Source organism: Canis lupus, chromosome 16, assembly GCF_048164855.1.
Source record: "Canis lupus baileyi chromosome 16, mCanLup2.hap1, whole genome shotgun sequence".
NCBI lineage: Eukaryota > Metazoa > Chordata > Mammalia > Carnivora > Canidae > Canis > Canis lupus.
This window is the reverse complement of record NC_132853.1, coordinates 5,613,141-5,641,006: the sequence shown is the minus strand read 5'-3', so window position 1 is coordinate 5,641,006 and position 27,866 is coordinate 5,613,141. Positions and strand designations below refer to the sequence as shown.

General features: G+C 53.5%; 1 protein-coding gene and 2 long non-coding RNA genes across 6 annotated transcripts in view; 2 read left to right on the top strand and 1 right to left on the bottom strand.

Moving 5' to 3' along the window:
- Positions 1-708: 708 nt before the first annotated feature.
- On the top strand, positions 709-15,060 carry LOC140605788 (uncharacterized). 2 transcript variants are annotated; one of them, XR_012008340.1, is made up of 5 exons: positions 709-1,008; positions 2,887-2,942; positions 3,519-3,582; positions 12,527-12,580; positions 14,084-15,060. It is a non-coding gene; the product is annotated as an uncharacterized lncRNA (long non-coding RNA). The 2 variants fall into 2 exon arrangements; XR_012008339.1 differs by lacking the exon at positions 709-1,008 and adding an exon at positions 1,790-2,412.
- Positions 2,837-16,184, bottom strand: LOC140605787 (uncharacterized). 2 transcript variants are annotated; one of them, XR_012008337.1, is made up of 2 exons: positions 16,028-16,184; positions 2,837-3,698 (listed from the first exon to the last, which is right to left on the bottom strand). It is a non-coding gene; the product is annotated as an uncharacterized lncRNA (long non-coding RNA). The 2 variants fall into 2 exon arrangements; XR_012008338.1 differs by lacking the exon at positions 16,028-16,184 and adding an exon at positions 15,794-15,873.
- The window catches only part of EEIG1 (estrogen-induced osteoclastogenesis regulator 1), a 34,396-nt gene continuing 22,486 nt past the window's right edge, over positions 15,957-27,866 (top strand). Inside the window, exons 1-2 of one of the 2 annotated variants that reach the window (XM_072778071.1) lie at positions 15,957-16,445; positions 27,204-27,371. In XM_072778071.1, coding sequence (XP_072634172.1) covers positions 16,300-16,445; positions 27,204-27,371 — 314 coding nt within the window. In that variant the 5' untranslated portion in view covers positions 15,957-16,299. The remainder of the gene's footprint in view (positions 16,446-27,203; positions 27,372-27,866) is intronic. The other variant, XM_072778072.1, reaches the window with a different exon arrangement.

Here is a 27,866-nt window from a genome sequence, read left to right as displayed (position 1 = left end):
CACAGCCCTGCAGATGCTTCCCGGAAGGCCGGGGGGGAGGTCAGCCTGGGCTAGACCAGTAAATCACCCGCGGAAGGGGCCGCAGGGTTTCCTCCGCTGAGGCTGGGGAAGATGCAGGCCGGGGTAGGTGAAGGAAGGGGCGGCCACCCGCACTTGGCTGTTCGCGGGGTGGGTAAAGACTCTAGCATACGGGGAGAGGAAGCAGCGCTGCCCAGCGTCGCCAGGACCGGGCCACTCCCGCGGGCCACTCCCGGGCTCTACGCGCCAAGGCCCGGCGGTTTCACTCGCTGTTCCTCTGCGCATGCGGCTCGCCTTCCGCGGGTAGTTCACGTGCCGGTGAGGACTAGTTCGGAGTCCGGTATAGAACCAGGATAGAGGGATCCCTGGGTGGCGCAGCGGTTTGGCGCCTGCCTTTGGCCCAGGGCGCGATCCTGGAGACCCGGGATCGAGTCCTACATCGGGCTCCCGGTGCATGGAGCCTGCTTCTCCCTCTGCCTGTGTCTCTGCCTCTCTCTCTCTCTCTCTCTCTCTCTCTCTCTCTCTGGCTATCATAAATAAATAACAATTAAAAAAAAGAACCAGGATAGAATCTGATTGGCTCATTTTGGGTCACGTGAGTGAACCAGTCAGCCAATCGGGTGGGGTCCCGTATAATACGATGCCTTCTAAGGGGTTCTGCAGGGCTTCGCACCGGAGGGGCGGGCGGGGGCTCCCGGGGGCTCCCGGGGGCTCCCTAGCGGCTCTGGGCTTTGCTCTGCAAGGAGTGAAGACCTGGCTGGTGCAGTTCTCTGACTCTCTGAGGCACGGTGCCTTCCTAGGGCGCGGCTGTCCTGAGGGGCCCAGGCACTAGGAAACCAGCCTGGTTCAAGCCTCCTTCCCTGCAGTGGTGCCCCACCCAAGTCTCTACCATCACAGCCCCTGGCGGCGGCTGCTCAGACCCCTGCCCCAGGGCAGCAAAGCTCTGCCCCAACAAGGTGCTGGCGAAGTTCTCTGAGGAATCTGAACTAGGTAACGCCGAGGAAAGTCAGGCCTTGTCAGGAGAAGCGGGGGTGGAGAGGTACAGAGTGAGCAGAGGAGGCAGAAAAACGGTGACTCCAGGGGCCTTTTCATCACTGTCACCAGAGCTACAGTCATATGGCTGCAACACTGACACAACCGTTATCACAAAAGGCACAATTTAAAAGGCATGCTTGCAACATGCTAAGGAAATTCCATGCAGGAAGATGCTGGGTAGCAGACACCAGTGCCCACTGCAGATAGAACCTTGGAGAACCTTGTCTAACCACTAGTGTTTAATGCTAACAGTAACACTGATCTAGCATCTTCTACAGACCAGGCGCCCATTCCAAGCACCTCACTTATAGCTGCTCATGGAATGAGATAGGTAGTATTATCCCCACTTTACAGATGGGAAAACTAAGGCACAAAGAGATTCGGTAACTTGCCCTTAGTTCACAGAGACAGGATTCAAACGCCAGAGGCCTAGCTCAGAGGTCATGCCTGTAACCACTGCCCCCTAGGCACTGGTGTGTACTTGACACTGTTCCAGGCACTGGGGTACAGATCAAGACGCTTACCCTATTTTCTGGGCCTTACTGCCTGGGTGGGGAGAGACGTAAATAGCAGTGACCCATATAATGAGCGGTCACTGTTGTTTTAAGTGCTACAAAGCTTCGAGCTCTAAGAGAATCTAGAAAAGGACCATCCTTGCCTGGAGAGGTCAGAGAGGGCTTCCCTGCAGAAATGACACTGAGGGCAGAGTGTGTGGCAGGAAGAGGTCCAGGTGAGAGGGAACAGCATGTACAGTGTGCTGAACCACATTAGCTAAGCGCTTTGCTTACCCCAGGCAAAGGTTACAGGGCATGATAAGGCCCTGCCCTGGCCACCAGGTGACCGGCCATTCTCTCCATGACTCTGCCCCACCTCTCCACTGGCAATCACAGTTGAATGAATGACCATAGCTCTCTGAGGTGGCAGTAGGACAAACCCATGAATGTTTTCGGGAAAATGTTTGCTCCCAAGTGGCCCTGGAAGGACACTAATCACTTTAGTGCTCGGGTTGTGGGAGTCATGATGATTCAGGGAAAAAAGGCCACTAGCTGGATTCTGGAGGGAATTCAGCCACCCCAGCTGCCCATGTGTGGAGATGCTTATCAGAGGCCAGCCTAGGCATCGCTAGCTTCGAAAGTGGGGCTCTGGCAGTTTGCGCAAAGCAGCCCTGGCCTCTCTCCAAGGGCTTATTTTGGACACTGCTGGCTTTCCTAAATGAGTTAAAAAGCAAACTCTGGGGTTTTGAGAAGTGCTCTAGTCTCAGCCAGATATTCTTGACAAGTATGGTCAGTTTCTGGATCCTAATGGCTGCAACAGGGCTGTCTCGATGAGAAGCTGGGTCACTCTCAAGGGTTAGACTTGGTAGGATGAGACAACAATTGGATCTCATACCGGCCAGCTGGGCAACGGTGACAGCAGGGACGGGGAGGGTAGGGGAAACGACTCTCTCCTACTCTCTCTAGGCAAAGCTGGTTTCGCCTTCTAGGAGGGAACATTAAAAATGTGCTTGACTTTTGGCCCAGAGATTCTGCTTCTGGGAATTATTCCCCAAGACGCCTCCTACCATCACACAGGGGCATTTACAAGGGTGCTCACTGCAGAATGGCTTGAAATAGTTAAAAACTGCGAACACCCCAAACATATCCTGATGGAACTGGCTAAATCTAGTGCGGATGTCCTCATCCCAGACAACTGCCGCCCCTGAAGAGAATGTTCCAGAAAGGCACAGCCTCTAAGAGTTGCTGCTAGTTAGGTACAACAAAACAAGACAAAAAATACATAAAAGTGATGAAATAATGTGTATTGTATTATTTCATTTTTGCTTTTTTTTTTCAGATAGTATTCTTGCAAGCTTGGAAAAAAAGATGATCTAAAGCATCCCTACTGCACTGGTAAACAGAGGTTATCTGTAGGGAGGAGCACCAAGGGAGGACTTTCATTTCTTAAACTTTTGCTTTCTATAGCATAAAGTTATGCAATGCTTGAATTTTTACTTTTGCTTTCAGATCTTTCTTTTTTAACGCAAGCATTTTACTGCTATAAACTTCCCTCTTAGTCCGGCTTGTGCTGCATCCCTGAGATTTTGGGACGTTGTGTTTTCGCTTTCATTTGTTTCCAAGATATTTGCTAACTTCCCTCGTGATTTCTTCCTTGACTCACTGGTTGCTTAAGAGTGTGTTGTATAGGGATCCTGGGTGGTTCAGCGGTTTAGCGCCTGCCTTCAGCCCGGGGCCTGATCCTGGAGACTCAGGATCGAGTCCCACATCCGGCTTCCTGCATGGAGCCTGCTTCTCCCTCTGCAGTGGTGTCTCTGCCTCTTTCTCTCTCTCTCTCTCTCTGGGTCTCTTATGAATAAATAAAATCTTTTAAAAAAAGAAAAAGAAAAGAGTGTGTTGTATAATTTCCACATACTTGTGAGTTTTCCATTTTTTCTTTCGCTCTTGATTTCTAATCTCTTTCCATTGCAGGGTACACACTATGTTTGAAGTCAGAGGAGCAGCGATGACAAAAGGAGAATGTCTCCGCAGCAAGGTAAGTAGGAGCGCAGGAATGGGATCCACACTGCCTGGATTTGGAGTCAGCTCCCTCATAGACTACCCACGTGATCCTGGCTGTGCTGTCACTGCTCTGTGCCTCAGCTTCCTTATCTGTGAAATGGAACATACAGCATAGGGTCTTGTGAGGATGAAAAGCATTCACATGAGGAAAACCTGAAATTAGTGCCTGGGGCCCATACAATAAGTGCTCAGGGAAGCGTCAGCTGTGGTGGTGGAAGAGGAGGTCAGGACACTGGCAACTGCCCAGTCTGAGGATGTCTCCACTGAGCCCAGTTATAAGCACATGTGTTTGCACTCCCTGCCCTCCAGGACCAAATGGGTCCCTGACCCCTGACCTGTAGAAGGGTTGCTGTCAGCCTGTCCTCTTGTTCATTTGTTCCTTCCTTCCTGCATTCAGCACTCCCTCACTGTCCCCACTCCCTGATGTGCTAGGCCTTGGAGCCAGTGGGGGCGGGGAGGAGGACAGACATAAACTCTTCTGTGAAATGGGGATGATGATTATTTAAGCTGCTTTAACAAAATACCACAGACTGGGTGGTTTATAAACAACAGAAATTTATTTCTAACAGTTCTGCAGGCTGGAAGTCCAAGGTCAAGGCGCCAGTAGATTTGGTATCTGGCAAGAGTCTGCTCCCTGGTTCACAGCCAGCTTTCTTTGGGCCATGTCCCCACATGGCACAATGGGGGAGGGAACTCCTGGGAACCCTTCGTAAGGGCACTGTTCCCGTTCATGAAGGCTATGCCCTCATGACCTAATCACCTCTGAGAGGCCCCCCCACACCCTAATACCATCATGTTGGAGGTTAGGATTTCAACATATGATTTTGGGGGGAACACATTCTGTCTATAGCAATGATACAACCACTTGCTGCAGGCTGTTGGTGCTTGAGGGGATCTTAGAAATACAGTCCTTAGCCCAGGGCATGGGCCCCCAGGGTGAGGTCAATACACGGAAGCTGTTGTTTAGAGAGCAGTGACAATACCAAGGGCCTCTTATCTATCTATCTATCTATCTATCTATCTATCTATCTATCTATCTATCTATCTTTAAAATTATTTATTTATTTGGGGGGGAGCTGAGGGAGAGGGACAAGCTGACTCCCAGCTGAGCTCAGAGCTCCATGTAGGGGCTCGATCCCACAACCCTGAGATCACGACCTGAGCTAAAATCAAGAGTGCAGTGCTTAACGGACTGAGCCTCACAGGCACCCCTCTATTTTTTTTTATTTTAATTTTTAATTTTTTTTTCCCTCTATCTATTTTTAAAGTGAGCTCTGTGCCCTCCTTGGGGCTCAAACTCATGACCTCAAGATCAAGAGTTGTATGCTCTAAGGACTGGAATCAGCCAGGCACCCCCATTGAGGCCCATTTTTAAGGCCAACCCCCTTATGGTCAACAATATGCTGCCTTGGGGTTCATCATTGGTGTTGATTTCTAGCCATCTCTCCTCATGCCTGCACCTGTTCCAAAATCTTCATGGAGGTCAGAACTCTTGTCTAGTTGTCCATTCTTCTGTCCCAGTGCTAACATCAGTGCCTGGCACAGTATGGACAATCAGTTTTGTTCTAGTCAAATAAGCACTATTCTAACTGCTTTACAAATATCAACTCATTCTCTACTCATAACACTTCTGGGAAATAACAGAGAGTTTCATAACTTATCCAAACTCACAGAGCCAAAAAAGCAGCCAAGTCAGAATTTGAACCCTGGGCGATGTTTGCTGAAGAAAGGAAGGAGAGTGAGGTGCAGGCTCTGGCATATATAGTTTTGAAATGCAGCCTCAGGGCAGCCCGGGTGGCTCAGTGGTTTAGTGCCGCCTTCAGCCCAGGGCGCGATCCTGGAGACCCGGGATCGAGTTCCGCATTGGGCTCCCTGCATGGAGCCTGCTTCTCCCTCTGCCTGTGTCTCTGCCTCTCTCTCTCTCTCTCTCTGTGTGTCTCTCATGAATAAATAAAATCTTAAAAAAAAAAAAAAAGAAGAAAAGAAAAAAAGAAATGCAGCCTCAGAGAGCAGGGCCTTTAGCAAGCACTGATTTCCAACCTCATTGCTGTTCCATAAGAAGGAAGTGGAGACTAAAGTCTGGGAAGGTGGGACCCCAAGGCCAACCAAGAGATTAAAATTTGGAATTCCCAGGCTACAGCCCTGTGATCCTAGACTGTTGGGAATTCGGGGTGTGTCAGGTATTCCCCGCTGTCACTGGAGAGAACTTCACCATGAGTTGAGTAGAGAGGACAGTTTACAAAATACGGTGTGATGTTGGTAGCTAATGCTTGATGAGCACTACCCAGGTGCCAGGTCATTTGCAAAGTCCTTTTGTGTGTGTGTGTGTGTGTGTGTGTGTGTGTTTTTGTTTTTCAAAGTCCTTTGTATATATTATGCCCTCGTTGAATCCTCAAAAGAATTTCATGAGGCAGGTATGGCCACTAAACCCATTTTACAGCTGTTAAAACTGAGGTTGAGAGACTCTAAGTGACTGGCCCCTAGGTCATTGAGCTAAGATGAGGAGGAGCCTGGGACACACACACACCCCACCCCTGTCTGCTCTCTGGTCCCTGCTGGAGCCCTTGTCCCCCTCTGCTCCTCCAAAGCCTCACTGTTAAATGATACCACATTTCAAAATCTTAGCTGTTGCTGACAGCAACATGGGGGACTGTGCCTAAGGATTCAGAAAATAAGCAGAGCTCAGCAAGGGCTGAGGGGCTGTGTATGTGCCTAAGAGGACAGGGAGGTGACCTGGAAACACCTCTTCTTGGTAAACAGGGCCCTGATCACTGGGTGAAAGGTGTCGGACTCCTGACCAGTTATGTAAACCCTGTGTTCACCTGCTGACTTCTGGCCCACTGGGTGGGGGTCTAAGAAGGTCCAGAAGTCTACCTCTCTCTTTGCGGTGTGTGTGTGTGTGTCTCATTTTAGTGCACCTCACATACAATCAGGCTGCTCAGACAAGGATTCAGCCAATCCATCTGTCCACTGTGCTTAGGCCCAGCAGGGCCACAGGGCCACCTGCCAGAAATGGGACTGCTGCTTGCTCTTGATGCCCCCTCAAGCCCTCTCCAAGACTTTAGTTTGACTTTGCACAGGAGTTCAACTGGACTCCTTTTCCTAAGTGGTACTATGCCATGCACTTTCCCCTCATACTTTATCTAACTGTGCAAAGGGGTCATTATCTCCATTTTATGGGTGAGGACACTGAAGGTGAAAGAGGTTAATAACTTGCTTGAAGCGATAGGGCTAGGGAGTGGCAGGGCTGGCATTTGAATCCAGGTCCCTTCAGGCAGAAGGAAGGTTCTGGGAACTGTGTTCTCATGAAAGAAAGATCTGGAGATCCAGGTGACAGGCAGAGAAAGGAAAGTTAAGGAAGTTAAGTTCCTGACTTTTATAGGGAGGCAAAGGCCATGTAGGAGCTGGCCTGGGATAATCACATCACCCTCTCTCTAACACTTTCCATGGTTCCCCATGAGCTTTAGGATAAAGCACAGCATCATTATCATAGCCTGCCAGGCCCTCCTGTGGGATGGGGCCTGCCTACTTTTTGAGCCTTGCCCTCGCCTCTCACAGATTCTGGGCTCTTACATCTTCTCAGCTTAGACTTCCCACCAATTCCCCTCTTTCCTGGCTGACTTCTGTCCACTCATTAGGCTTGGCCTTACATGCCTTTCCCACTCGGAAAAGCCTGCCCAGGTCATGGACACCAGTTCAGGCCCAGTCTGCATCCCCACCACTCCCTGAACGCTCCTTGACCCCCAGGCATACCACAGCCCTCATCGCTTGAGCCACACCTGCCTGCCCATCTCCAGCCCTCCCCCTTGCGGCCCAAGTCCCAGAGCCGATGGTGTGATAAGCACCTGGGAATGAAACATGGAGAGAAGATGTGCTTGGCCGACCTTGGAAGGCTGGGGACCTCGAAGGCAGATAGAGAGCGAGGTAGCAAGGCTGCTGGGCTGCCCTGCAGGTTGTACTAAGACAGTACTATAAGAGCAGGGCCAGTGCTCAAGAGCCCAGAACACAGGCTGGAGTTTGGACTTTGTCCAGTTAGTGATTTGGAGTTCTGGGCTTAAGGCATGCTAGAGCCAAAGCCAGGGGTTAAGAAGGTAAGGCTGTTCTCAAAGCCATAGGGAAAGACAGGTGGGTCTGGGGAAAGCCACCTCCGGGTCTCTGGACAGAATGAAAATGGGGTAAACACAGTGTTATGTTTCAGCCTGGGAATCGGCCTGATTTTGAACAGTGTCGAGTCAGGTATCGGGCCTCGGCCTTCGCATACTCACTGATTGAATCTCCTCAACAACCCCAGGAGGCAAGGACTGCTGTGGGTCCAATGGGACAGATGGGGAAACTGAGGTTCAGAGAGGTGGAGTGACCTGCCCCAGGTCACACGGGGACTCTCTCTATCCCTGCCTTAGTTGTAACTCTGTCTTGTAGCTCACTCAGAGGTCAGGGGGATCTAGACTGTCTAGACCTGTACTGTCCAATATGGTTGTTGTGAGCCACCTGTGCCTAGTTAAATTTTAAATTTAGATTAAATGGAGTTTAAAATTCAGTTCCAGGGCAGCCCAGGTGGCTCAGCAGTTTAGCGCCACCTTCAGCCCAGGGCCTGATCCTGGAGACCCAGGATTGAGTCCCCTGTTGGGCTCCCTGCATGGAGCCTGTTTCTCCCTCTTCTCCCTCTGCCTCTCTCTCTCTCTCTCTCTGTGTGTCTCATGAATAAATAAATAAAATCTTTAAAAAAGTAAAATTCAGTTCCATAAATAAATAAAATAATAAAATAAAAATAAGATTCAATTCCTTAGTCACACTAGCCACATTTTAAGTGCTCAATAGCCACATGTGGCTAGTGGTTATCACACTGGATAGTGCAGGTATGGGACATTTCTACCGCCATGGAAAGTACTATTAATAATGCGGGTCAAGGGATCCTTGGGTGGCGCAGCGGTTTAGTGCCTGCCTTTGGCCCAGGGCGCGATCCTGGAGACCCAGGATCGAATCCCACGTCCGGCTCCCGGTGCATGGAGCCTGCTTCTCCCTCTGCCTGTGTCTCTGCCTCTCTCTCTCTCTCTCTCTGTGACTATCATAAATAAATTAAAAAATTTAAAAAAATAATAATGCTGGTCAAGACTGTGAAGGTGGACAGGTCCTCAGAGACCATTTAATTCAATTCAATGCTCCTATTTAACAGACAAAGAGAGGGCAGGGACTGGTTCAAAGTCATACAGTGAAAAAACAAAAACAAAACCAAAAAAAACAAAGTGAGTTACTGATAGGGGTGGAATTCAAAAGCTGAGTTCCTCACTCCCAGCCTGAGCTCTCTCCACTGAAGGAGATTGACTCCTGTCTCTTAGCTGGGGCTTCATGAGAGGCTTCTGTGAGGCAAAGAGGGACCATAAACTAAGTCTAAAGACAATCGATTAAGTGGAAGTAATACTTTCATGTTGAAATTTAACAAAGGTTGATATCCGCAATATGTAGTAAGCTACTACAAATAAATAAAAAGATGACTACTCCAATTGGAGAAAAGGACCAAGGATAGGCCAGGCAATTTACAGAGGAAATGAGAATTGCCAAAAAGATTCTAGTGAAAGAAACTTACAGTAGTGTAGCTTTCTGTTGTTGTTGTTGTTGAACAGATTGGTAAAGATAGAGAAAATGTGGGAATGGATGCTATCTTATACTCTTGGTAGGAGTAGAAATGGATCCAACCTGTTTGGAAGGCAGTTTGGCCACACTTTTCAACAGTAAATATGTAAATTTTCTTTGAATCAATAATCCCTGGGCCGGAACCCAAGGATGCCTGATTCTGGGTCTCGTGTTCTGAACCATGACTACTCTCCATGAGTGATGGTCAGGCTTCGGTTGGAAAGGGCGGAATCACTGGTCAATGGGGAGGCTTGTGGATTTGGCTGTGGGAGGCTTCAGCAGGATGGACCCGCGTGGGCGAGTTCTTTGGAGCCTTTATTTTCTTATGTTACTGGCTCAGATATTAGCCAGGGGCCCAGCACCAATCAATACGCGCTTGGTCAGCTGCCGTGATGGCTCAGCTGCCATTCCAGTTCTGCAAATAATTGGAGCCCAGTCACCGGTGAATCAGCACTGGCCGCCCTTGGCAAGCAAGGCTGGGAAGGCAGCTTGGCGTGGCAGTTTGTGCTGGGTGTCAGGTGACAGAGAGCAAGCCAGCTGGGTAGCTGCCCCCAGAGTGATTTGGGCAAGTAACACCCCAACTTCAGTTTCCCCTTTCTTTCCCTGTTTCTTTTCTTTTCTCCTTTCTTCTCTCCTCTCTCCCTCTTACCCTTCCTTCCAAAGACTGCCAAGTGTGCATCACTTATTGTGACAGCAAACAGAAGGCAGAACCCTTGTTTTCTCTGCACACAGATGGTTGGTAACTTGGGGGCACAGAGAGTGAGTGTTGTGCCTGACATGGGAGAATGGGGTGGGAGAAAATGCCTGAGCTGAAGCTTGGCACCTGGTAGGCGACACCAGGTGAGCAGGGGACAAGACTGAAACCTTTGGACAGGGCTGAGGGAGGCAGACAGTGAAAGGCTGAGCAGTTGCTTCCAGAGGATCCTGGATACCAGGCTAAGGACCTTTGATTTTATCCAGAGGGTGATAGAGAAACGTGGTAAGGCTTTGTTTGTAATATCCTTATAACAATATATTACTGAATTACAAAATGAATTCATCATATTACAAAAAACAATATCCAGGGCAGCCCAGGTGGCTCAGTGGTTTAGTGCTGCCTTTGGCCCAGGGCGTGATTCTGGAGATCCAGGATCCAGTTCCACGTCAGGCTCCCTGCAAGGAGCCTGCTTCTCCCTCTGCCTGTGTCTCTGCCTCTCTCCCTCTCTCCCTCTCTCTCTCTCTCTCTCTGTGTCTCTCATGAATAAATAAATAAAATCTTAAAAAACAACAACAACAACAATATCCAAAATATCCATTAAAATAAAGTAAAAATTTCCCTCTAAACTCTCTCCCCAGACGGAAGCCTCTGGTAACATTTAGGGTGTATTCTTCAAGATTCTTTCCTATGCATACAGAAATATATCCATTCTTCTAGACAAAAATAAGCTCACCCTTTACATACTGTTCTGTGACTCACTTTGCCATGGCAGGGTGGACATTTCCCACCTTGGCACACACACATCTCCTATGTCCTTCTCAGCAGCCATGTGGCATCTCATCAATGACACTTGCCTTCATTTGACAAATACTGATTGAATTCCGCTGTGTACCAGACACTGTTCTGGGTGCCGAGGATGGAGCAGAGTAACAAAAAACAGTTTTGCCCTTAAGGCTTCCAGCTTCCTACTGGCAGACATCAGGCTGCTTTGATATTTTTGTATAATATACAAGGGTGCAGGGACCATCTTGCATGTGTATTTGCTTGCATGAGTGAGTACTGCCATTGGGTAACCTACTTGAAAAGGAATTGTGCCCCAGGGTGCCTGGGTGGCTCAGTTGGTTAAATGTCGATTCTTGATTTTGGCTCAGGTTATAATTTCAGGGTCCTGAGGTCGAGCCCTACGTTGGGATCCACGCTCAGTGAGGAGTCTGCTTGAGGATCGTCTCTCCCTCTCCCTCTGCCCCTCTCTCCCACTCATGCAAGCACATGCGCTCTAATAAATAAATCTTTAAGAAAAAGAAATTGTGCACATTGGATTTTGGTAGTTACTGGCAACATTTAAGAGTTTTAGAGTAGGAAGTGATGTGGTTATATCTACAATTATCTGCCCACCCGTCCATCACCCTGTCCATCCACCCATCCATCCTTTACCCATCCATCCATGCATATATATGCACATACATCGTGCGTGTACCTGTGCATCTGTCTCTTTGACACAGTTATTTATAAAGTGTCAATCATGTGGCAGGCCATGAAATGTACATCCAGACACCATGAATGAGGCATCTGACCCTGTGAAGCTCCTGCTGTAATGGCACAGAAAGAGAGAGAGAATGAGAGAAAGAGAGAGAGAGAGAGAGAGAGGTAAGCAGTATCACAAGAGTTTGTCAGGCCAGACGAGGGCAAGGATTCTCTCAGGCCTCCTGTTTTCTGCAGGTATGATTCTGTTCTCTGTTCCCCCTCCTCCTTCCTGACAGGGGTTATGCTCACTCACAGCTACTTGGAGAACCAGGTGGCATTCAAATTCAAAACCCTGGGGATATTCAAAAAGCTCCACTTGAGAAACTATAGCTGTTTCTCAGGAAGTGCTGAGCTCTTTCTCTGCCATGTGTCCCCTTCTCTTCATAGTGCTCTAGTGTACTAGTCCATCTCCTATTGGCATGGCTGCATTAGCTTCCTCACCTGTCTGTCCTGTCCTTGTTCTTTTTTTTTTTTTTTAATATTTTATTTATTATTTGAGCATGCACACAAGAAAACACAAGCAGGGAGAAGAGGCAGAGGAAAAGGGAGAAGCAGACTCTGCCTAGCAGGGAGCCTGACGTGGGGCTCAATCCCAGGACTCCAGGATCATGACCTGAGCCTAAGGCAGAAGCTTAACTAAATGAGCCACCTAGGTGCCCCCCTGCCCTTGTTCTTGCCTGCTGGTAACCAATCCATTCTTCACATAAAAAGAACTTTGAAGGAGGCATTTTGGATCTTGTCACTAACCTGCTTGTATCCACCCTCAAAGATAGTGTCCCTTTGGGCTTCAAATAAAATCTCAACTCCTCCCAGGCTCACAGAGCCCATGTCAGCAGGCTCCTTCCTGACCCCATGCCTCTCACTCCCCAAACATGCCAATCCCTGCCTCTGCCCCCAGAGCTTCCTGTGCTTGGGTCCTCCTTATTATGTAGGTCTGTGCTGGGATAATCCCTCACACAGGCCAGGAAGGACAGGCTATGGTTGGGATTTGGGTGCTGGGGAAGTGTGGAAGTGCTGGCCTGGAGCTCTGTTATGACCACTCACTCAGATCTCTTTGTCCCTTCAGGCCTATGCCATTTGCAGGTGTGGCCTCTTGAAGTCCTCACAACATTCTGAAAAGGTTGGTTTCCTTCCTTCCTTTCTTAATTTTTCAGTAAGCTCTATGTCCAATGTGGGGCTTGAACTCACAGCCCTGAGATCAAGAGTTGCATGCTCTACCCATTGAGCCAGTCAGGCACTCAGGTTGGTATTCTTATTCCCCTTTTTCAGGTGAAAAACTATGGCTTGGAGATTAAAAAAAAAGGGGGGGGTATATTTTCAAGATTTCTTTCTATGCATGCAAAAGTACACCCAAAGTTTGTGTGATGCTGATTGATGGTCAGTGTTAAGTCAGCCGGATTTTTTTTTTTTTTAAGATTTTATTTCTTTGGGATCCCTGGGTGGCGCAGCGGTTTAGCGCCTGCCTTTGGCCCAGGGCGCGATCCTAGAGACCCGGGATCAAATCCCACATCGGGCTCCCAGTGCATGGAGCCTGCTTCTCCTTCTGCCTATGTCTCTGCCTCTCTCTCTCTCTCTCTGTGTGACTATCATTAAAAAAAAAAAAAAAAAAATTATTTCTTTGACAGAGAGAGAGCACAAGCAGAGGGAGTGGCAGGGAGAGGAGAAGCAGGCTCCCCATGGAGCAGGGAGCCTGATGTGGGACTTGATTCCAGGACCCTAGGACCACAACCCAAGCCAAAGGCAGATGCTTAACCAACTGAAGCACCCAGGTGCCCAAGTCAGCCAGATTTTTCAATCCTGCTCTGATGGCTTCAGAGCAAGTGGTCCTAGCCATATCATCCTGAATCTCCTCGTTATGTAGAGTCCTCAGGCCTCAGTGTCCCAAACCGAGGCCACACTGCCAATGTGCAGCAGAGCCAGGATTCTAACATAGGTTTGTCTCACCCCAAATGGAGCATCCTGAACTGGCACCAGGTTTTCTCCCTTCCCTAGGCACTGTCTGGGAAATGAGGAAAGTTGAAACTTCCGGGGCTCCCAGCCCTGAGGCTACAAAGAGATAAATACCCAAACCGGGCTGAGTCTGGCAGCCAGGCCCACCCTGCTTCCTGTTAGAGCAGTTTGGGGTTACTCGTGGTCACAACTGAGGAGCCAGCCAGGCCTTGAGACTTCTTTGGCTGGTCTTCTCCTCTAAAATCCCCTCCTGGGGTCAGGTGGGCATGAGTTCTTCCCCTGTGGAGTAGGCCCAGCCAAGATCAGGAAGGACAACACACCCCACAGAGTGGGAGGCACAGATTAGCCCTTTACTACCTGTGCTCCAGGGTGAAAACCTTATTCAAATTATCTAAACTCTCCAGGCCTCAAGTACCCTGGCTGTACATGGATGCACATAATGGCAGCGAGAGCTGCTATTACCACTTTTCACCTATCTGGCTTCATTGTGTTTCCTAAATTATGAGATAAACTGGAGAGAAGTACAGGTGGCTACCCCATTTTATGGCTGGGAGGCAGAAAGAAATCAGAAATTTGAGCCCTCGGTTACATGTCTGGACCTAACTCAGCCTCAAGTCCAATCAATTTCTGTCTCTCAAGTGCCTCTCAAACCCATCCTCTCATTTTCTTTCAGCTCTGAGGTTCTGCCTTCATCATTTCTTGCCTGGATCAACACAAGGCCCCTGACCCCTGTTTCCCATATTCTCTCCTCCACACTACCTGCTGCCAGAGCCAGCTTCTTACAACAAAAAACAAGTCTGAGTCACGCTCCTGTTCAAAATGTGTGAGTAGCTCCCCTCCTTACTCTGGTCTATGAGGCTCTGTAAGATCCAGCCACTGCAGCTCAGGTCTTCCAGCTGTATCTCTTGCGCTCTGCCTCTTTCGAATCTCAATGCAGCCAGGTGCAAGTACTCAAAGCTTCTGTGGGCACCACATTCTCTGTCCTCCAGGCCTCTAGAGGCTCTGCATGGCCCCTCCGCCCCTCCCACCTGACTCAGGGTGTGCATCCTTCTAAGACTTGGATAACTTTGTGTGAGAAGCCTTATCCCTTGGACCATGCATCCCTGCCTCCACTGAGCTCATCCAGTCCCCTGTGCGACCACAATCACAGTTCTCATCTACCAGAATTGTTGCTGCCTGGGTCCCAGGCTGCTTCTCCACCTGATCTTGGTCTTGAAGAGGCTGGAGAGGGGAGAGCCATCGGGGGGGCTCACTGCTGGGTCCAAGCCTGGTTCCGAGCAGTTGCTCTTTAACATTTGGGGACCAAATGAATGAACTACAATGTGTCCCGGGTCTGAGAAGTACGGGGCTCTGGAAGCGGTCTCTGTACCCAGGGCAGTTAATGTAGTCAGAGAGACCAGCACTAGCTAGCTAAGAAGCGAACCGACAACAAAAGGCTTGGGAAGCAGCTTGAGGAAGAAGCTGGGTCTACACAGGTTGCGTGATGAACTGCGCCAAGTCACTTCCTCAGCGAAGCCTCTGCAGACATTTCTCAGTGCTCACAACTAGAGATTCCCAGGTGAAGGACCTGCTCGGTCTAGCCCTGGCCAGCTCTCTGGGTGTTTTTTCTGAAAATGGGACTCACCGCCTCCCGGCCTGATTCAGTGGCTAACGAGCTCAAATCTGGGGGGGGGGGGGGGGGGGTTGTGGGGTGGGCATTGGAGGGCCATTGCAGCTACAGTGTTCGTGTTGTTTCTTCTCATTGTTTCTCCTTTTCTTCTGCTCGCGCCCCCCTCCTGGCCGGACCAGCCCGAGCTTCCCGCCCCGCGACCTCCCACTGCCTCCGCGGGGCCCCCTCTCCCTTAGCCTCCGCTCCGCCCCGGCCGAGGAGGCGGGCCCAGCCGCGCGGCGCACCAATCCAACCGTCCTGAGCCGCCTCGGCCTCCCGCGAGCCCCGCCCCACGCCGCCGCCCTCCAATCGCGCTCCGCGCCCGCCCAGCTAGGGCGCCCAATAGCGAGCGGCTGGGCCGCCGGCGCCCCGCCCCTCCCGCGCTCCGCGGCGGCTCCGCGGGCGGCCGCGCTGGGCCTCAGCATTCTCCCGGCGGCGCCACACAGCGTCGGTCTCTGGCGGCGGCGCTGCTGCTCGCGGGGTGCAGGGCGGAGGCGGCGAGCGAGGCGGGTGCCACCGGCCGGCCGGAAAGGCGCCTCAGCTCCGCCGGGGCCCGCGGCGCGGGACCCAGGACCGAAGAGGAGGCGGCGCCCCGGCTGCCCGGGCCCGGTGCCTGCCCCGAGGGGGGCCGCGGCCGGCCGTTCCTGGCCCGGAGTGTCCCCGCCGCGTCTCCCGGAGAGGCCCCCAGAGCTCCCGGTCGCCCCCTGGGGGTGCCTTCAGCCGCCCCGGACTCACCTGCGCGGGCCGCGGCGCCCAGGTGCGGGGGCGTGTGCGCGGCAGGGCGCCTCCCCCGACCGCCAGCGGGGCGGGGCGGGGCCGTCCTCCGCCTCACCGGTCCGCCCGCCGCGCCCGGTAGCGCGGCGAGAGCTCCCCGGGGACCGCGGTGCGGGATGCTGCCCGCCAGCGCGGCCGCCCGCGCGCCGCCCACCACCCCAGCCCCTGCCTCCCGGGCCATGCCCCGCCGTTTACATGCCGGTGAAGCCCCCGGCCTCTCCGAGCCCCTCCGAATCCCGGCGTCCCGACGGTGAAGCCAGCCGGCCCGCGAACTGGACTGGTCGCTCAGACCTGGGCCCTCCGGACTCCGATCCCCGCCCGCTCAGCCGCCTCCGCCACCATCTGGGCGGGATCGGGCTCTGATGTTTTGAGGAGGGGGTGTGGTGTAGGGAAAGGAATCCTGGGGATTTCTGGCTCCCCCCCCCCTTTTTTTGGCCTTCGGGGCTTCAGACTCAGGGAACTCGCTCATGGCTTTCTTGATGAAGAAGAAGAAATTCAAATTCCAAACCACTTTCACCCTGGAGGAGCTGACTGCGGTCCCCTTCGTGAACGGAGTCCTCTTCTGCAAGGTCCGGCTGCTGGATGGCGGGGATTTTGTCAGCTTGTCGTCAAGGTAGGAGCTGGGGCAGTGGCGTCTGCAGAGGAGGTGGGGGGGATGATGGGCCAGATCTAGCCACTTGGCACATGGAAGCACCCCTCTGGGCTCAGAGAGTCCTGGGGATTATGTGTGTCTGGGGCAGGTTTGCACAAGGCAGGGCTGAGTGATGTGGGAGGTCTGGGCCTGAGCAAACTGGCAGGATGCCGGTACCGTCTGCAGGTGACCAGCTGGATAGGTGTGGGTTCCTTCTTTCAACTCCCTCTTGGGGCCCTGCCCACAGGCTCATTCCTCAGACCTGTGCAAAGAGCCCACTGGGGTTTGTGCCTGGAAGGTCTGAGACCGAGAGGAGTATTCCACGCCACCTTGCACCCAGCTGGCCGCTTGGGCTGTCATATGATTTAGAGCCTGGGCCAGCCACAGGTTCCCAGGCACTCCCGGTCTGGCTGGAGGGAGGTGGCTGGATTTTGGCCTGCCCAGCCCTCTCTGAGTGTCTGTCCTCTTCTGGCTGTGGCTTGGACTGCTTTGCATTGTAAATGCCCCTGTCAATGAGCCTGCCCCCTCTCTGAAAGAGGCTCAGTCCAGTTCAGTGTATGTGTTCTTCCCCATCCTGCAGGTCCAGCTGTCCAGCTCATTGCTGAGGGTGACTGAGTTCCTGAATGACTGGGCCTACCTGGGGTCACACAGTTTCAGCTTGCGGGGGTGGGGGGTGGGTGGGGGGTGGGGGGGTGGGGAGTGTCTCGGAGTCTGACAGATGGGGTTTTAAGTCCCAGCTCTGTCACTTCCTGGGCTCAATAACAGGTCTCTGTCAGAGTTGTGGAGAAGTTTCAGTAGGTAGAGTGCAGTACAGAGCCTGGCCCAGTGCCTAGGACATGCTGGTTCCCTTCCCTGGTCTGTCCCTTTGCTCCTCTGGCCTCGTTGTGGGCCCAGTTAGCTGGAGCTGCCATACTTGAGCTGAGATGGAGAAACTGAGGCCCAGAAAGAGAAAGTGAGTGGCTTTCCAGGGACCTCGCAGGAGGCAGTTGTCAACTGAACTTGGCCTATTTGGAGACCTGTTTGATGAATCTGGTGGTCTGAGAGGATGCAGGTGAAGGGGTAGGCATATAGCCTAACCCAGATTTAGGAGTCTCTGGTGCAGACAGGGCGGGGTGCCTTTTCTCTGCACTTGGGCCCACTCAGGCCTGGAGGCTCCCCAGTCTGCCAGGAACTGCTTATCTGAGGAATTCACAGAAGGGCTGCCCTTTGCTGTGGGGGCTGGTGGCAGTCTTCTGCTGCCTGGGAAGGCTGGGATCCCGTGGCCACCCACAGAGCAGCCCGAGGTTTGGAGGGGTGGGAAGGATTGTGCTCAGGGCTAGGGTCTGGGGTCTGACACTCACTGGGTGATCTTGGGCAAGTTACCTAACCTCTCAGATTCTAAGAACCAGCATTTGTTGGTGCTGTGCTCCCCATTTTACTAGCACTTCTTCCCTAATTCCTGGACTATCCCATGGAGGGGTGTAGAGATGGGGGGGGGGCACTGTAGGATTATTATCCCCATTTTACAGAGGTGAAAACTGAGGCTCAGGAAGGGAGTGATTTGCTTGAGCTAATACAGAAGAGCCCAGATTCAGTCAGGGTGTGCTTTTAACCACTATCTTGTTCTACCTTTGAGCCTTGCTTTCCTTGTCTGTGAAATGAGAGAAGTCATATCTGCCCCCAGAGTTGTGAGGATAATGGATAACGGCTGTGCCACGTCTGTCTCGGGCAAATTGTTGCAGCAGTTGTGGTTATTATGGCGGAGGGGTCCAGGCTCCAGGCCCTAGGCCTCCCACTTCCCAGGGACCAGCTGGAGTCAGCAGAGGGCCCACATGTGAGCTAGGGGTGGAGCAGGGTTTTAGATCCCACCAAGCAATCAATATTCAGCCTCAGACTGAGGTCACCTCCCAGGCACTGGGGCCATTGTCATCCTACCTTTCAGTCTTTCCATTGCCCTAAACCTGCCCCCTCATCTGGGAAACTCTGGAAAGTTCCAGGTTTTGGCCCACAGTGTCTGGATTTCACTTCTGCCTCCCCTTCTTCCCTCCTGGCAAGGGGCCAGGGATTCCCTGAACCCGGCTGAGCCCAAACAACCTTTCCCAGCCCTAGTCCTGGTTGAAACCTGAGAGGATTGTGGAGGGAGGAGCATCAGCTCCTGAGTCCCTAAGGCTGGGCACATGGTGGGCCCTGAGTACCTGTCTCTTGCTGGGCAGGTGTGGCTGCAGTGAGCAGACAGGGACATTGGAACCTGAGGTTGCTTTAGAGCTGCTTTGGCTTTTGCCCAGGAGATAGGGGTTCCTGGGCTCCTACCCTCTCCACTCCTACCCCACCCATTCTATTCTGTAGCCTGGGAGCCCTACCTCACAGACCACCCCTCCAGATGGCCAAGGCCCCATTGTTTTGGAGTTGCGGTAGGGTCAGGGGTGAGGAGACCTGCTTAGGTCCTGGGTACAGATCCAGTAGCATACTCTTCCCAACCCCAGGGACCCCTGGGATGACCTGGAGACTGCTGGTGGCAGCATGGGTGTTGTCTGAGTAAGGCCCTGAGGCCCCACCCCTGCAGCGCCCGCCTTCCTAGTTGGAGTGTTTCTGTGTGTTGGGTGCTATGGCAACAGCTGGGTACACAGCTCCAGCCTGACCCAATTTGAGCAGGTAAAGCAGGTGGTATGCCATGCTGTTCCCCAGCCTCATCTTGGGCCTCCTTACGAACCGTAATCCTCACAGCTACTGTGCTCCAAGGGCCCGTGCTATGTGCCAGTGTTTTGCAAGTGGTATGTCCATTAATCCTCTTGGCCATCGGGGTGAGGGGGGCACCAAAGCCAGAGAGGTTAAGCCATATGCCAGAAGTCACTTGGCTGGTAATGTAATTGGGAAGATATCCTATTTACCATTAGGGTTTAAACTGCCTTCGATGTGCACTTAACTGGATGCAGGGGATCTGCTGAGCTCCTCGAATGGGTGATCAGTTGAGCCCTGGAACCACCCCCTGAGCTGATGAGGAAACTGCTCAAGAGAGCTGAAGTGATGGACCCATTTCACTCAGCCTGGGAGTAGCAGGGCTGTGATGTAAATTGGGCAGACCTGGCTCCAAAGTCCTGCCTTGCCTTGGTGGCAGAGGGCTGGAAGCAGCTACAGCCGCATGTGATGTCCTCAGACCTTTTTTTATTGGGTTGGATGGCAATAGGAAAGTCTAGATTTGGATTAGATCCTGTGATATCTGAGGAAAAGGAGCTCTAGGGCCAGAAGTGGGGGTGAAGCTAAAATCACTGCCATGGATTTGGGGCCAGGCATGGGCTGGCACTTGGGCATAGTGGGCATTTGCCAAGGTCCCTGCTTGGAGTTCTTTCAGGCAGATGCATCCAGATGGGCATCTGGAAGGCTTTCTCAGGGGTCCTGGGAGGAATGCAGAGGTCCCAGCCAAGTCTGGTGAGTTGAGAGGCAGCAGCCCGGGCCATGGTCTCTCCAGGGCAGGCTGGGTGCAGGCTTCCAGCCTTGAGCCAATCCATCCTTCAGGCAAGAAGAATCCCAAACATCCCAAGAGGTGTCTCTGCCCAGCTGGCACAGGTCCTGTGGTCTGGCCCATGCACGTGCTGGTGGTGCCAGGGAAGGGAGCAAGAGGGAGGCGTTGATTTACCGTATAGCAAGTCCCCTCAGGAGGAGACAGGTGGAGAACCCTTCCTTGGCCAGTGGCCAACGGGATAGGGAGGGACTGGTGAAAATGAAGATGAGGAGTGGCCAGGCCTGACTGCCACCCTCCCCCACCCCCCCGGTCTTGGTGGTCCAGCTGACGGGCAGGGGGGGAAGTGTGGCCTGGTTTGCCCATTAGGATGATGGCTTTTGGCTGCTGAATGGAGAAGATGCAAGGGGTCCTGACCAGTACCCCGTAAGGGACAGTTGGAGCTGGCCAGGTGGGTTTTGCTGGCCCAGCTGTGTGGTAGCAGGTAGAGGGAGAAGAGCAGACATCTTGGAGAAAAGGTTGGCAGGCAGAGTGGGCAGGTGGGTTTCCTGGTCCTGAAGCACCTGGCACCACACCTACCGCTTAGTGGTTGCCTGAAGATGGAAGTTCACAGGGTGCACAGTGGCCAAATGTAGCTAGGATTTTACTGCCCCGTACTGTGCTCTAATAGTTTTTGACAGAATAAAAATCCAGACTTTCGATTTCTTTTAAATTGGATATCTGGCAACAGTGCCACGTGGCAGCATTTGGCCCAAGGGGCTTTGCAGCTGCCTTCTCCATGGGATGCTGCTCTAGGCTCCTGACCCCACTGCACACCTTTGGATCTCTGCCATAGTCTGCCTCCCTTGTTTTACTAGGTCCTGCCTGAGGCCCCTGCGAAAGGCCTTCTATGAGCAGGCTGAGGGACATGAGAGGCAGGCACCTATGGAGAAAGTCCTGCTGGCAGGCTGTAGAGGCCACCTCAGGCAGCCAGGCGGTGGCACCAGGCCAGCTGCTGGGTCCCTGTGGGGTCAGACCGTGCTGCTGGTGCCCATGGTGAAGCCCGAAGCTGCCCAGCCTGGTCCTGGCTTTGCTCTCTGCTCCTTGGACCTGGTCTTTGCCACCAGCTGGCCACACCTTTGGCAGGTGCCACCCTGGCAGTCCCTGCTACTTGTCTGCCAGCCTGGCAATGGCAGAGCCCTGACCTGAGGTGATCTGGGTCTGTGGAGCCAAGGCTATTCCCTGAGGCCTGTTCTTTGCTTTGTGGTCTGTCCTGGGAGCCACTCTGGCCAGGGGTTCTTAGCAGTGATGACTTTGTGTGTCTGAGGGCCCTGAGTGCACTTGAACTCTGCTTGTTCAGTACCTGAAAGTCCTGACTTGCATTCGGGAAGCCCTGCTGAGGCTTGTGATGGCTGCTAGTATGTCTGCTCACATGTCTCAGGAGCCCGGAGACTGAGTGTATGCAGTCTGGTGACTGCCATGTGGTGACCCTGCGGTCACTTGCATGTTGTTGGGGATGGGTAGTATAACACCCTGGCAGCTGGGGTACGTTTATCTTCTTCCTACCAGACAGCCACAACAAAGTTTGAGCAGGGAAGAAACAAGATTTGCTTAGAAAGAGACGAAGGTGAGGGCAGCGAGGGATGTCTCTCTTCATTATCCACCTTGTCTGGCAAATGCTTCTGGTTGTGGATACACCAGGCCAGCCCCCATGGCTTCAGGTGCGCTTTGTGACCTGAAGTCTGTCATCCCCTGGGCCTACAGCTCTCCATGAGGTCACACCATGCCAGTGGTGGCCTTGGTAAGGCCTGACACTGCCCAGCCTGCACCTAGTATTGATGTCTGTTTAGGGCTGTGCTTACGAACCCTTGGTTTCTCCTCTGCGCCTCTTTTGACACCTTGAACTTGGAATAGCTCTCATATGCAGGCTTGGAGCCGCCGACCCCCAACCTTGTCTAGATGTCAGCTGAGAGTGGCCAGCCAGCAGCCCTCTCTGGCCAACTTGGTTCAGCAGTTGGGAGGAAGCAGCTCTGATGGAGGACTTTCTGCCTAGTTGGCCAGGCTGGTGCCCTGCCCCCGACATAGGACTGGGAAGAACATTCCTGTTCTGCCTCTTGCTGCCTGTGTGACCTTGGGCGTGGGATTTAGTCCCTTAGACCCTACCAAGTGGGGCTGGTAGTGCCTGCCTCACAGTGTTCTTGGGAGGACACAGTGAGATAATGCCTGTCAAACGTCCAGCTTGGTTTCTGGCACATACTAGAGACACAGTACACACTGCAGTCCATCCTCCCGTCCCAGGGCTGAGTCACAGTGGTGGGCTGGGTGGTGCACCTCAGTTCCCCCCACCCCTACCTGTCCCATGGCAGCTGGCACTTCTTTGTGGGCCAGGACTGACTGGGATGCTGTCTCTGTCTTGTGATTTCTGTGTGGCGCTGTAGGAAAAGGGCACTTTCCCTTTGGGGCTTTCTGCCCTTCAGAGGGGTGGGAATGAGTGAGGAGCACACTTAGTGCCTAAGGGGCATGCTATCATATTGGAGCACAGGGTCTCTAGTGGGTCTCTGTGGGGTTTTTTGCCCCCCATTGCTTTGAACCTGCCCCATCTTGGGGTGCTTGGCTCTGAGCCAGTGCCATCTGGGGCACTGTCCCCACAAGGGCCTGCGCTGGGTCAGGGTGGGGTCCTGCAGGGACCTGCAGGGAAGGACCCCACTCCACAGCCAACTTTGAGCCCCCCTCCCAACAGGCCAAAAATAGCCCCCACTAGAGGTGGAGGCCCCCAGTGTCAGATTCTGCTGGGGACAGGGGAGTGGGTGAGGAAGCCAGGGGCCCCTCACAGCGGGGAGGCCCCTGTCTCTCCTGGGGCTCTGCTCCCCTTGCTTCCACCACGCCTTACTCTTGTAGTTGTTTGCTTCTGCAGTTAACGTTGATCTCAAGCTCCCTTCCCTCATTGCTTCACTTGGCAAAACTCCTGCTCAGCCTAAGAGCCACCTCTCCTGGAAGCCTTCCTGGGACTCTTGCCTCATACACCCACTGTGAGTCCTAATCTTAGGACACTACAGTCTCTGTCCCTGCCTCTTAGCTCCTTCCCCAGACTGTGGGCAAGAGTGGCATCCATTACATCTTAGTTCTAAGGGCTTCCTGCTGCTGCCTGTTGGTGCTGGCACAGGGCTGGAACTTTTCTCCCTTGGCACTGAACCAGCATGGGCACTGGTGGTGCTGGATCGTGTGCCAGATCGTGTGCCGGCCACTGCCAGCTGCTTGGGTATGGCCCCTCCCCACCCTGGGGGCCAGAGGTATCAGCCTGTGTCAGGAGCAGCCCTCACCCGCTTACCAGGCAGCTGGGCGCCGCCACGGGCTCAGAGGCTGGGATTGAGAGGCAGCTGGGGGCACTGATGGGTTGTGTTGGGTGAACCCTCTGTGGGAGGTGGGGATGCTCCTGGTGGGACAGGGGTGAAGAGAGGGCTGGGGCCCACCCCGGGCTCTGTTGTTGGAACTTGGCAGCTGCTTGCTGGCTCTCTGACTGGCTGGAGGCTTTGTCCTTTCAGCCTTGGCTTGTTCCTCCATCAAGTGGTGTGGGGGTGCTCACATGAGGGAGGGAGGACTACCTGTTCAGCACAAGGCCACGCACCTGGCAACTGAAACCCGACTGAACTTGCTGAGAGGGGAAAGATGCACAGCCTAGTGCGGGGGAGGGTTCCAGGGAAGGCAGAAGTCTGGGTCCTGTTCGGCTTCAGTGCACCCTTCTCCTCCCACCGCTTCCTCTCTAAGAGCAGACATGTGGAGACAGCACACCTGTGGCTCCTAGTCCCGCAGGGGACAGTTTCCTGACCACCTTCTGTGCGGGGGTGGGGGGGGTGGGGCTTGGCGGCTCTTGGGGACACAGCCCTGCAGTCCCAGGGCCCCTCCTCAGGCAGTGGTGCTGGGTTTGGTCCCAGGGAAGAGTGGCCAGGTGGTGGGGAGAAGTGCAGACTAGGGCAGAGGGAGGGCAAGGATGAGAGTGCTGAGCTGGAGGGCCCAGTGGCCTGCGGGCCTGCAGTGGCAGGAGGCCATGGGGAGGAGTTTGACCTTTCCTAGGGGGGTGCCCCAGAAGAGATTTGGGTTTTGGGACCAGCAAGGGCCGCCCCCGGGTTGTCTGTCCATTTGGGGCTCCAGTTTGCAGAAGGGGAGGTGACTGTCAGCTGTCATCATGGAATGGTTCCAAACAAGGCTCAAGCCTCTTCTGCAGTGAGAATGAACGAGCCACTGCTACTCATAACCAGGACGGGCGTCACAAACAACGTGGAAGGGAAGGAAGCAGACAGCGTGCTGTGTGATGTTGTTGATACAAAGCTCAGAAGCAATCTGATTTAAAAAACCCAACCTGATATGAGTCAGGATGATGTTCTCTTTGTCAGGGTGGCAGTCACGCCCGGAAGGGGCTTCTGGGGCCTGTCCTGCTCCTTGGGGGCTGGTTATGTGGGGCTGTTCTGAGAATCTGTGAGCCCAGCACTGACAACATCTACACACGTGTGTCAGCAACAGCCATAAGACATCCCACGCCTTTGGGAGCGCTGGGTACCTCTAGACAAAAGTGAGGTGCTTTCTTGGCTGCCTGGAAGCCTGGAGGAGGTCTTGCTGGTGGGGCAATCTGAACCGTTCTGACCTGATAAACATCGCTCCTGTTTATGAGGCTGTAACTCATCTTGGCAGCTGCCAACGGTCTTCTCTGGCCGCAGATTTTCCTTCTGGTCCTTGCAAAAACCCCAGCGGGGGCTGCTGGCCTGGGGGGCTTGGCAGTTTAGAGAGAGGATGGGCTCCTGAGGCTTCCAGACCACGGATGTCTCTGAGCCTTGCTTTCCTCCTCTGTCAAATGGGGTGATAAGCTGCTTGGTGTTTGGTTAAGTGGATTAACACCAGCTGTATACCCAGCACAGCCCTGGGCCAGAGTAAGGGCTCAGCGAAGTTTGGCAGTGATTGGTATTAATCTAGGACAGTTATTGGAGGGGACCCAAGGGTGAGAGCGAAGGGAAAGGTCCACGTTCCTTTGTCTCTCCTTTTAATTGTTTTTCTTCTCTCTTCCTGTGGTTCACCCAGTCAGCAAACATTGGTGATTAGAGCCAGGCTGCTGCCCTGGCTTTATACTAGGCACGGGGCCCAGCAATGACCAAGACAGCCATGGTCCCTGACCTGGGACCGGTGAGCTGGGAAAGACCATTAGCTGCATCGGCTCTCAGAGGAGATCTAGCACCATGGGGGGAAGGAGACATTGGCTTCTCCCGCCTGCTCTGGCTTCACCCCTCTCTTTGGGAATGGGCCTTTGACTGACTGGGTATTCTCCTTGAATGCCAGGAGAAGGCTCCAGCACCTCCCACAGGTTATGAGTTGGCTAAAGAAGAATCACCTGGACCTGAGTGAGACACACACATTTTGGAGGCAGACAAGACTGAGCCCCAGGCTTGTTCTGGATGTATCTCCAGTGTCCTCAGGCCTGGCTCAGTGTAGGAAATGCTCAGTTGATATGTGTAGCATGCTTGAGTGACGGAGGCAGTGAGTGGCCCAGGGTCTGCATGAGTCTGTTGGAGAATCAGGTGTTGAGGAGGAGGTAGATATTGGTGAGCCCCACCTGACCCTGAGCCCCTTGTCCTGTGGTTGGAATCTTGGGGAGATGCTGAAGATGCCTGGAAAAACAGGTCTGAGTCTGTGCAGAGACATGACTCCGAATGAGTGGTCTCTGAGTATTCCTTGGTCACCTCAGAAGACTGGGGAGCCGTGTGTGGGGCAGTGGGAACACCTGGGAACAGCTCCAGAGATGGCGATAGCCCTTGACCCCTTGGACTCTGCAGAGAACCAGAGGACATGGGCCAACCACAGCAGGAATGGCCCTTTTGTGGAGGTGGAAGGAGCATTTTAAGAAGGCCTGTGACAGCCCTTGTTAGGAGCAGGGCTGTGAAGGTCACTAAGTTAGTCAGTCATTAGATACTTCCTGAGTACCTACTGTGGGCCAGCTGCTATCCTCAGGACTCCGAAGCAGCAGTGGGTGAGACAAAGGCCCTGCCTCTAAGAGCTTCATACTCTGAGACACTTGTATTTTCACCATACCTAAGACCCAGGCCTAGAAGAAGAAGAGATTTGTCTAGCTGCAGTAGTTGGGGGAAGGGTGCTTTCCAGAAAGGCCTAATGGGGTTGGGTAGGGGCTCAGAGGATAGGGACAGCCCCCTGACTTGCTGAAGACCAGCCACTCAAGGAACAGGGTTCTGGGGATGGGATTCCCTCCCTCCTCTCTTTCCTTCCTTGGATGATTCAAACACCACCCTGATGTGAGTCAGCCAGGAGCGGCCTGGACATTCCTGCCTGGGCCACCTGTCGGTTTACCTCCTGGGTTATCCCAGACAGGCTCAAGGCCTGGGGAAACATCCAGATGTATGGTCCAGGATGGGGAAAGGGGGACTCCATTAGGGCCTGGTGTGCCTGGCTTCCTGCTGGACCATTGGTCTCAGTTACTTCTGATGGTAATTCAGCATGAGTACCCTCTAGGGGTGGGCTCCTGAGATAGGACAGATCAGCACCTCTTGTGTGACCAGTGGACTTCTTGAGAGTTTGCTCATCTGTGAGGTGGATGGTGGTCATGCCTGCAGAGACTCAGTGCTTGAGTAGCACCTGGCATATGTGCCAGGAGGCCTAGAAAACAGGACCCTCTGGGCCACACTGGGTAGTGGGGGCATCTTTGTATAGGTGTGTGGGATTGGACCAGCACTTGGTCAAAGCTAGAGGTTTACTTTGGATCCTTTCAGTGGCCTACTCTCCTCTTGGGCTAGAAGAGCAAGAGAGAGTGGCCCATTGTTGCCACTTGAGAATAGCAGCCTTCACCTGGGTAGTGGGGAAGCTACCTCTGAGGCCTGACTGCATATGGAAGGCTGAGCAGGGAGGCTGTGTGCCTGTGTACATAAAATGGGGAAGCTGGCACCTGCTCACTGTGGGTTTTTTTTTTGATCCAGCTCAAGGTTATTGGGCTGAGAGTGGCAGGATTCAAATTCAGGTACATCTGACTCCAGAATCTTTACTCCCACCCCTGATGCTTCCCCACCAGGCCTGAGTGATTTGCCTGCCCCCCCCCCCCCCCTTTTTCAATCTGGAGTTGCTGCAGCCCCCGGTGGGCTGTCCACTCTGTACTTCCATGGGTCACTTGCTAATGCCAGCCTTTACTCTTGGGCCAGCAGCAGGGCTCATATTGGCAGGGGAGCAGAGAAGGGGTCTTGGGGGCGGCTGGTGACAACACCTCTCTGAGCACTCCAGTGTCAGCACAGAGTGGCTGGCTTCTAGGAACTGACTGCTGCCTCATCCTGTTGCAGGAGGAGCCGCTGGCTGTGTCAGAACCGCAGCAAGCTGCTTTCCTTGCGCGCAGCCCTGAATTCCTGGCAGGAGGCAGATGCTGCTGGGCTGCCACGTTGGCCACGTCGCTGGGATGGAAGCTCTACCGCCCCACGGCCCCTGGATGGACGCCTTGGCTGGTCCCCGGGGTGGGCCCCTCCCCAGGCGGCTGTACTCTCTTCTCTTCGGGGAAGCACAGGCAGATGTTGTTGATTTAAATTGTTTCCTTATTAGACTCTCCCGGCTTGGGCTGCCTGGGCTGCGTTTCATCAGCCGGGAACCTTGGCCGCATCACTGGGACCGCCGCTTGCTCTGCCAGGAACCCAGCCAAGGACTGGAAATCATGGAGTGGGCGTGGCCAAGAAGCCACAGGCTGGCCTCGAGACAGGGCCCCCCCACCTCCTGCCCCCACCCCCACCCCCGGCTGCTGGACCAGTGGTAGGGACTTAGGTGATACAGCCTTGCTCTGGTTACCTGTCATTGTAGGGGCCAGATAGGAAGAACCCAGGAAGCAGTCCTCTCGGGAACCTAGGAGCACAGCTGGGGCTGGGAGGTCCCTGGGGTCCCACTCATTGCTCCTGGGTATGTCCTCTGTTAGCTGTGTGCCCCGCTCCTGCATCAGAATCCCAGGTGACATTAAGAAG